The 10,704-nt window shown below is 33.9% G+C and overlaps 1 protein-coding gene across 1 annotated transcript; it reads left to right on the top strand.

Moving 5' to 3' along the window:
* The first annotated feature begins 1,688 nt into the window (after nt 1–1,688).
* On the top strand, nt 1,689–8,195 carry LOC145685228 (uncharacterized). Its single transcript, XM_081757588.1, has 3 exons — nt 1,689–1,706; nt 6,615–6,745; nt 7,931–8,195. Exons 1-3 carry the CDS (start codon nt 1,689–1,691, stop codon nt 8,193–8,195), a joined length of 414 nt encoding a protein of 137 aa, XP_081613714.1.
* The last annotated feature ends 2,509 nt before the right edge of the window (nt 8,196–10,704 follow it).

Raw genomic sequence — 10,704 nt, 5'->3', positions numbered from 1 at the left:
TTATTACTATTTATAATAAAAATATGAAACAAGGGTGTCGCGATGACCTGGAGGTTCGGTAAAATGTGTCATCAGTGAAAAAAGTTTGAGAACCACTACTCTAGACGACCATCTTAAGAGATTTCACTTTAATATGTAACTGAACTCTGAAGATAAAGATCGACAGGAGCTCGCTTTTAAAAGTATAGAGGTTCCGCGGTAGCTGAGAAATCTGATAGAGGGCTCATCTCTGATGCGTGTGGTCCCTGGTTCGACTCCAGCTTGTGCCAAGTGGACTTCATGGTGGGCAAACAACATGTATGATTGTGTTTTCAAGGATCTCCTGTTACCTTTTACTTCCTTCATTTTGCCATTTCGTTCATTATTTTTCCAAATTCCCACATTCTCATGCAATACCTCCTTCCTTGCCTCGGAACATAATAATGGGACGATAACCTAAAAATAAATAAACGAAACCATTAACATTTACATAAAAGTCAAATTTAAACCAGTTGAGAATGCTCCAAGAGCATTTCCAGAAGGAACTTAAAGAGAATGGAGAGGTGGAGTGGGAAATATAACTGTGATTTTTCCTACATGTAAAGGTAAATCTTTTTATCTGCACATTCTTCTGTTCTCACAAAAATTCGCAAAATATAATCTCTATGACTTAGGGTTCCCGAAATATGGCTCCTTAAATCTCCCGAATTTTTTTTTTTTTTTTTTTTTTTTTTTTTTTGGCAAATATCTGAAGAACGCTGGCAAATTGGCCAAAATCCACCAGTTACTATTTGGTACCAAAATGTTCACCATCCTTTTGGGTATTAATCAACACCAATATGATCTATGTATGACTTACGGTTCCCGAGATATGGCTCCTTAAGTCCCCCCAAATTGGACACTTTTTGGCCAATATCTCGGGAACGGTAAGAGTGACACTGACACGAAAAATTCCATCACTTTCTCAGATAGTTTTTGATGCTCTGTCGAATGGAGGGCTCAAAACTGAAAAAATTGACAGACAGACAAACATAGAGAATTCAGTAACGAACTTTTAAAGTTCGTTGAAAAGGAGAAAGGTCTTGCTTTGTTACTGTATCCAGTACTTTGAAAATACGGAAAGGTGATAGAACCTACCATAATGTATCACTGCTTTAGTTAAGTGTCATGTAGACAAAAGAATGACCACCAAATGTGAACGTCATGGAACAACTCCGATGAATAATCAGAAACAAAAGTAAATAAACGTTATCCTTATTACCTGCAAAATAACAAATATTATAACTTTGCAATATTCAAATCATGTTATTCCTTTCAATTGTCCATATCTAGCATTTTTTTTTTTTTTTAACTTGGTAAGTAGTTTTCTCCGGAAGATAGTCTTCGAATTATTTTGCGTTTAGTAATTACTAAATCGTGCTCCAGAATACAAAAGAGAAACTAACTTCGTGAATATCCTTTTATTCACTTGCAAGAAACTCAGCCACTGGATCAACGAAAGCAAAAGGTAATGGTTCCTTACAATTCAAATATTCACCATTATACACTCATCACGATTGACAAGAATGGTTTGGTATAAATAAGATTCATAAAGTTACTGGAGCCTTATTATTTCATTACTTTCTGTTTCAGTGGGTTTGGAAAATTTGTATTTCTGCTTTAATTTAAGTTGTACGTGTGTCTTATTCCTTCCGTTCGTCGCTAACAAAATGGCTAAGTTAACTGTGGTAAGAATATTTTCCTATCCCAGTATTTAATAGTTGCAGATTGAAAATCTGTTAGTACAAATTAGAACGTTTGTATGGTTCAAATTTTGTTACTTCAAGTGAAACATAACTATAAGATAAGAATGTAATGCTAAGGTAAGAAACTAATATGTATTTGTGATTAGTTCCGTAATTTAATTTACTTTTTGCCTGCACAAATAAATGGCTATATTATATGTTTTTGGTTAAAAAAAATAACAATAATAGATAAATAAGTCTATTGTATATACAAGACCTTAAAATACATATTTTGGAGTAACAATCTTTCTTAAAATTTTATATTAGAGGAGCAATTTTGTCTAAAAGTTATATTAGAGTAGCAATGTTATCTAAAGTGTTATAAATTAAAGTAGAAAATTTACGTTAAAAGTGTTATTAGTGCAACAACCTTGGATTTAAAAAATTAGAATAACAATTTTACGTTCCTTAGTTTAGTTTCTGATTATGCTTATCTTTTTCAATGAAAATGGTTATAAATATTAATTTTCTACTATCTAAGTTTACCTAATCTCTAAATTAATCTAAAATAAAATAACCCTTATTTAACTAAGCTAAACAAATCTGAACAAAACTTGTCGAGGTATCGTAAATCGTCGATATCAGGTTACCTAACCTCAAAGAGATAGCCTAACTTAGGCTAAGCAAATTAACCGAATCTAAGGGAATATAACCTAAACTTGGGCAAGATAAGCTAACCAACTAAAGTTACTTAAGCTAAAACCAAATGAGTTAAACTTTACTAACCTAACGTAATGTAAGTAAATGTTAACTATTTATATAATAAATCGAATACATATTAGTATGAAAGTAACGCTAATAAGCAAACCTTAAAATATTTAAGAGCCACTGGTTACATAAACATTAAGAAGAAATTGCTCAGATATTGTTCATCATTATTATGAATGCAAGACACCTATCTGTCAATCTTGCTAATACTCAACAGTTGTCAGACTAAGTTGTCGCTACCTGCGCTATCTTACAACTAACGCCTGAGACATGTTGCTAGCGTGCAGGCAATTTGCAGCTGAGCCAAAGGCTTGGGTGAACTAGTTTTTTTTTTTTTAAAAAAAAAAGGAAATACTATAGTTGTAACCTTATTATTGTGCACTATATTCTCAATCTAACCTTATCTAATCTCTAAACTAATCTAAAATAAAGTAAGCTATATTTAACTAACCGAAACGGACATTATAGCGAACTATCATTGTGGGTGTAAAAATGTAAATTGGATAACAGAAAAAAAAAGTTGTTATATGAGGCGCATGTCAAAAAAAGGCTGATATTTTTTACGCGGGTTAGCAACACTGATTAAATTGAGCATGCTCTGGAGCATGCCGTCATATTCTGTGCTTGCAAAAGAGATAAAATCGTCCGAGTAGAGCTGCGTACATGCAAGTAGCAGTAAGGTGAAATGGCTGCAGCAAGGTGAAATCTCACCCAATGTAAAGTGTGATCTGTCATACTATTTCTGAATGTCAAAGAACAGAATGTAGCTGACATCTATCGGGAATTATGTGCCATTTACAGACCGACAGTAATGAGTAAAGGGAAGGTCGGGATAGGTGCACAGAGTTTCAGGAAAGGTGTTCAAATATTCAAGACGATGTGCAAGTAAAGACCTAGTGTTCAGACGAACGATCCGGTGGAACATGTTAACGAGAAAATGCGATCCAATCCCCGATTCACAATACCCAAGATTGTCAAAGAATTTTCAGGAGTGTCTCCTAAGACAGTGCATCGAATTGTGACTTGCAAGTTGGTGGTCACAAACAGTGTGAACGATGGGTGCCGAAAATGCTAACAGACGCTCACAAAGAGCTTCATGTAATTTGCTGGTCCCTGGGGAGATGGGGATGACTCTTTTTCTAACATAGTGACGGAGGATGAACCCTGGACATCACACGCCAATAGAGAGTAGAAGAAGCAGTCAATACAATGATGACATTGGCTCTCCTAAAGTGAAGGAATTCAGGGGAGAAAATCAGTTAACAAAATCATGGCAACCATTTTTTGGGACCAAAAACGCGTGATTCTTGCGGAATTTGGAATCAGAAAGAACAATGACACCACATGTGTATTGCCACACGCTAAATAATCTGCGGCGGCTGTCATCCAAAATCGGCGGAGAGGAATTCTTCTGCTCCATGATAACGCCCGCTCACACATAGCTGTTCGTACTGTTGTGATAATTCAAATATTTTCGAGGATCTATTCAATCATTCCAGCTTACTGTTCACACCTTGTCCCCAGCGATTACTTTCTTTTCCTTCACCTGAAAAAGTGGCTTACATCGAAAGTTTCAACGACAGTGAAATACCAAAGGTATCAGTTCTGGACTGGCTGCACTCTCAGGTGGCAGATTTTTACACAGAGGGTATACAAAACTTGTGCCACGCTACCAGAAATGTCTAAAGGATCATGATGACTTTGTAAGAAAATATAGCCTAAGTACGTACTTGTACATCAATCACAATAAATTTCTTCTATCATTTTTTGTTTTATATATATATATATATATGCTTTTTAAATGTGCCTCGTAATTATGATAAATGGCTTTTTAAACAGGATATTGATGAATGAATTCGGGAAGTGATTCTCCGTACAAACATCCGAAGGAAAAAAAAATGTTCATTTAAACATATGTCGAAAATCGCATAGCTTCCGAGTAAGAGGCTGCCAGAAATGGGAGAGAAGCAAGTAGTACTTCATTAGGGACGGCACACTTTTGCTTTATCACGGACATACATCACAAATATCTAACATTGCTTACAAGCGTATTTTGCCCCATAAATGATCTCTATCTGTGAGATTCATTACATGTCTATACAGTATAGTCAGCTCTTCCCCTGTGGTTATCCAACTACGTATAACATTTGAAACTGAATCGCTGTGTTGAATCAGATTACAATTCACTTTCCTGACAACAAGTTCTTGTTTCCCTGTTATATTCCCTTCCGTCTATGTTTATTTTGATCCATCTTTACTTCAGAGACACTTGAGAAATCCCTTGCGCAATCATTGAGCATGTTTGTCTTTCTCTCGTTTTCGGGACCCTCTTTCTTGGAAACAAAGTGGTCACGTGAACATTTTTTCGTATTTTGATGTGCAAAATCACATCCTGAATTCAAGATGCGGTATTCGTTAACACTCTGTGTATGTAACAAAATTGTATTTTAATCACTCTCTTAAGCCAACATGTTATCAATCTGTAGGCTACTACATAATATTTTGACAGGATCTGGAACGTATTTCATTTGTATTGTACATTGTACTTATAATGTTTATGATACACAGTACTTTCATTTGAAGATATCTATTTAATTTTATGCCAAGTTAGTAATAGTTAACTTCACAGGCCTTTCTACTTCTATTGTAATTTTGTCACTTCCACTTTCATCTTATTATATTATATTATATTTAAGTGTACTCCAACATCATTTTTACATGTAATCCAACTCTCACTTTCACTGATTTCTTAAAATTAAATTTATTACACTTATATTCTCTTCACATTATCTACCTACATCTTAAACGCCTATTTCATTTTACACTAATTTAGAGTTTCAGTACCCACATCATTTGATTTAAAAAATAATCACCATTTTAATTCTCACTTCTATTTACACCCTGTTCCTTATTTCTAATTTTATTCTAACGTTTACTTCTTGTTTTCTACCCGTTACTTCTTCGTGCATTCTAACCACCATTAATACCTGTATCCTAATCTTTGCTTCTTTTATACTTATATCCTAAAGATAAATTTTTCTGAACTTAAATCTTCATCCTAATTGTTACTTATCTCCTAACCCTCGCTGCTATTATTTTCTGATTCTCAGTTCTATTGTGGTTATCCTCAATCTAGGTTTTACTTAAAACCCAAACATAATTTTTCTTTGTATCATAATCCTCTTCGATACTTGTACCCGATCTTCATAGTTTATACTTGTGCTTTAAAACTTTCTTTTACCTTCCAACAGGACCGCATTTAAGGGGGTGCACCGGAGCACATGCACCCCCTTCACTGTGAATATACACTGCCTAAAATGAGAACCTAGCAGTAAAAAAAAAAAAAAATTTCCGAAACTTTCTGCTGTCAAGTGTCCGTTTCAGGCTTAAAAGAAAGCTTAGTTTTGCAAAAGCAATAGTTGAAGTCGATTTTTTGAAGGTTGAAGGAAAAGGATTCACTGAACAAAGTAATATTCCTCATTCACACCACAGATGCCTAAAGACATTTAAAAACTTAAAAATTTAAATCAAATATAGTGGTAGTTATTGGTGTACCCCTTCAAGAAATCCTGGATCTGGCTCTGCCTTCCAACTCTCACTTTTGTTTATATTCTAAACCTTAATTCTACCGTATTTGCAGAATCCGTTTGTACTTATCTCCTAACTCTAACTTTTACTAATTTCCTAAAACTTAATTTTATTGTACCTATATCCGCACTACTATATTCACGTCTATTCTAATCATCATATCTACATATTTCCTAATTTTCAGTTCCGCTTGATCTTCAATTCAGTTCCCAGATCCGTTACCGTATGCTACTATCATATATGGCTAGATCCTAACCTTCACTTCTACTTATATTCACTCATCTCTAGCACATCCCCCCACCTTCTAACTATTTATACTTCATTATCACTATCTTTACCGTCTTATCATGTCTTATATCTCAACAGTGAAAGTAAGCCTGATTGAGAGCTAATTTAATGAGATTAATCATCTCTGGTATTAAACTTGCTTCTTAGACACCAATTGAACTGCCACTCTCTACAGTATATAGGTATTTGTTTGAACTGTTTCTCTCTATACAAATATCTCCCGGAACTGTTTCTCTATGTATATATAGATATTTTGTTTCTTGATAGGTGTTGCTGATTGCTGTTCTAATTGTGATGGCAGACAGCGCAGCGTCTAAAAAGAAAACAAAGAAAGAACCGAAGAAAGAAATGAAGAAAACCGAAAAGAAAGAAGAGAAAAAGGAAGAGAAGAAGGAAGAGTATGTACTTGCATTCTAGTATTCTTCATCATAGTTTTAAGTTTTCAATAGCCATGTAAAAAGAAAAAGAAAGAGTACACTTGTAAGCTATTTCAGTAATTCTTAACATACCCATAAACCTCTCAATATAAAAGCCCGCGAATATTCGGGTGTTGAATTTTATCGAAAATGTTAAATCCCGAGTATACTCGTGTTAACTTCTATTTACGCGTACGTATTTTTAAAAAGTGATTATACTAGTTTTCCTATGTTTTTGTAAATTTCAGCCAGATAAGTATCTTTCCGGTAGATGTCAATGTAATCTCCTCCACTCAGCATTCCAGTTTGTAGCAGTGGTTGTGATAAAACCACTGGTGCTTTCGTTTCCTTCTGTGTTTCTTGACGGTATTCCTCTTGTTTTGTGATAATGGAGTGTGGCGAAGAGCTTGACATCAAGTTTAGTTTATTTTCACAAGTTTCATAGGTAATATTGGTCCTATTGCAATCACGAATATTTTATTTTGTTTTAAGGGCTTTTCAGATGCATGTATCTCATTGTTGTATTCGCCTACGGAACCCGAACCAGAAAAGCTCTCCATTGACTTTTGTCCTTAGCCAATTGGATCCCATTTCTACTTTGTATTCCTATCTCTTCGAGATCCATCTTAATACTGCCCTCCTATCTGGATCTGAGTCTTTCTAACAGCTTTTTTCCTATTGGAAATTATTATTATATTGAGACACATAAATATATTTTTGCATCTGAATGTTTTGAACAATTTAATATAGTATAGTAAGTGATTCTCAACCATTTTTGAGTGTGGTTATTCCCAGAGAAATATCATTTGCATTCAATTAACGTTAAGGTTATTTAATTTTCCACCATTATTATTGTTTTAGCAGTTAATTGTCGTAAAGAAAACTGTCACTAGTTAGAATTGACGGAATAAGGATATGGAAAGAAAATGGGAGAACCCGAGAAAAATACTCAGACAAAAATGATCTTTATCACAAATTCACAAGGCATTCGGATTGAACCAAATACCTTTCGCACCAAAAACAGTCGTGCTTCTTATTTAGCTCAAGTAGCGATATTATGTTTATGATTATGCCAAATATTTTAGCTTTTCAATACCACATGGATCTTATATGATTATACGTAAGTTTCTAAATGTATTCTTTATATGTATAAATTTTATTTTACAGACCAAAAACTAAGAAACATGTAACACATGATATTTATCATGACATTTACCATGATCACTATTACTATCACATGTATAAACATGATTTTGGCCCAAAGAAACATGACCATACAGAGAGCCATAGCATTCACGTGAAGAGCAAAACTTATTATAAACCCCACGAGGACGACAAGAAGAAGAAAAAACAAGAGGATCACAAATCCAGTGAAGAACATGGAGAACAGGATTATAGTGAAGAACATGAGTCAGACGAGAAGGAAACATAATTAAAATATTTACGATTATATCGTCATTCTTGTTAATACGTTGCTAGTAAGTATTACAATAAAGAATGCATCATATCGCGCGTTATATAGAGTAAGTTTTTAAAATGGAGATAATGTAGGTTAAGAACTAGATGGGACATAAAAGCTATTCATTACACAGTGTATATCTCAGTGCTATGAAGTTTTTAGAAAATAAAATGGCACAAGAGTTCAATGTAAATTATATACGCATATTACTGCATAGTGTAAATGGAAGCTTTATGAACATATTAAAATTGTAATTAATTATTATATTAATAATCGATTTCTTCATAGAATTTTGATTATTAGTATAATAATTAATTACAATTTTAATATGCCCATGAAGGCTTTCTTTGTTAAACGTCCCACTGTTCTGCTCTTTAGGCGAAAGTAGTGAATGGTTTGAAAGTAAAAAAAAAAAAAAAAAAAAGTGTTTTCTCTTACCGGAAATTGAATCCAGGGCCTCGTGCACCAAGCACACACATGGTAGCCATTAGACCAGCAGAAAGAGCATGAAGTTTCCATAAGTTCTGCTCTATTAATGCCTACTAGGGTGAAACGAAAAAATTTGAATTTTTGAAATTTATTTCTAATAGTGTGTAAAGGTTACCTTTTCATGTGGAAAAGACAGAAATAAAATTTTAGGGTAATCGGAGCATGCTTTGAAGTGCCGTAAGTACGATAATGTTTCATAAATTTAAAATGTCGTGTACTATTTCAGCTTCTTTCACTGCTTTATTTGCACTATAAAAACCTTTATTGTATTTGTTATATCTATTTATTGATGAAACGAACTTCTGGGGTGGGGGAAGTGAAGCGATTTAAATTAATGATGAAGTTAAAAGAAGTAAATCATAAGCCAAAAATGAGCAAGAAATATATATTTTTAAACGTAAAATTACTGTATTCGAAGATAGAATTATCATTCTTTATTCCTCCTTCTTCCCTTCCTCCAAAAAAATGTTTTCTCAATGGTACTAAATAACAAGTACAATCAATGTTTTTATAGTGCAAATAAAAGAAGAGTGATAGAGGCTGAAATGGAATAAGAAATGTCATATTTGTGAAATTTTAACGTCCTTCCGGTAACTCAAAGCATACTTCGATTACTCTAAAATTTATTTATTTATTTATTTTACAGCAAAAGACAACTTCTCTGCACTATCTATATTATAAAATTAAAAGTGACTATGTTTGTGACCCGTAATCTCTTGAACAAATTTTCAATAGAGATGAGATTCGAGACTGGGATGGTTTTTGTCATATCACTTTGACGATAGAACGTAGGGGAGGGGGAGGAGAAGTGGAGATTTATATATAAAAGTAAATAAAACTTAACTCTTGAACTACCCGACCGATCTCGGTCAAATTTTCAACATAGATGACGTTCGGGCCTGGGATAATTTTTAACATTTAACTTTGAAGGTGCAACGTAGGGGAGGAGAGAGTGAGATATACGTAAAAAATAAAAATGAAAGTGACTGTCTTTGTGACTCCACCACTCTTGAACCACCCTACCGACCTAGATCAAACTTTCAATATAGATGAGGTTCGGACCTGTAGTGGTATTTATCTATTCACTTTGACAATAGAACTTACGGGAGGAGTTGAAAAATAAATGAAACTTAATAACTCTTGAACCAAACGTTCAATCGCGATCAAAATTTCAAAATTTCATAGCTGAGGTTCGGGTCTGAGATGTTTTCTATCATTTTACTTTGACGGTAGAACTTAGGGGAGGGGGATATATATATATATATATATATATATATATATATATATATATATATATATATATATATATATATATATATATATATATATATATATATATACAACTTAATAACTTTTAAACCATCGAACCAATCTCGATCAAATTTTCAACTTAGGTGAAGTTCGAACCTGAGATATCATATCACTTTGACTGTGTAACTTAAGGGAGGGGGAGAGACATTTAAAAATAATCGAAAATAACCGATATTATTGTCGACTCTATAGTTTCTCAGGTAGCTGAGATGAACAATGACACTTCCAACACCGTGCCTTGCAACATGGGGAGTGAGGGGGATATATAAAAATAATCGAAAATGACCAATATCAAAGAGCGCTGTAGTAATAGTAAAAAGTGAGTGACTAACGGAACACGTTATACCATTTTTTCTTAATTTAACCCAGCGAAGCGGGTAATTGATGCTAGTTAGCAATAAACTTTAAAAATTTGTTCCACCCTGATGTGTATTTTTTACAGTGAACTATTGTGCCACTTAAAATAAGGCACAGTTCCATCCAACCGTGGATCCAGTCCAGGGTATGATAAAGGGAGAGGCTAAACCATAATTTCCCGCTTTATCCAGTGAAAAGAAAGTATGATTGAAGCCCATTTTATCCACTGTATACATGAGCGTCAAGGGAGGGGGAACTAGAGCCCCTGTAGCCCTCCCCTTGAATCTGCGCCTGGTTCCATTCATGTTAAACCGAAACTCTTAGA

The sequence above is a fragment of the Thermobia domestica genome, chromosome 5 (genome assembly GCF_964235325.1).
Source record: "Thermobia domestica chromosome 5, izTheDome1.hap1.1, whole genome shotgun sequence".
Taxonomy (NCBI): Eukaryota; Metazoa; Arthropoda; class Insecta; order Zygentoma; family Lepismatidae; genus Thermobia; species Thermobia domestica.
This window is presented reverse-complemented; position numbering and strand designations above follow the sequence as displayed.

What these genes read in the sequence shown, in the direction of transcription:
- LOC145685228 (XM_081757588.1), top strand. An exon ending in AAGGAAGAGAAGAAGGAAGA is followed by an intron (nt 6,746 to 7,930) that starts GTATGTACTTGC and finishes TTTATTTTACAG; the next exon opens with ACCAAAAACTAAGAAACATG.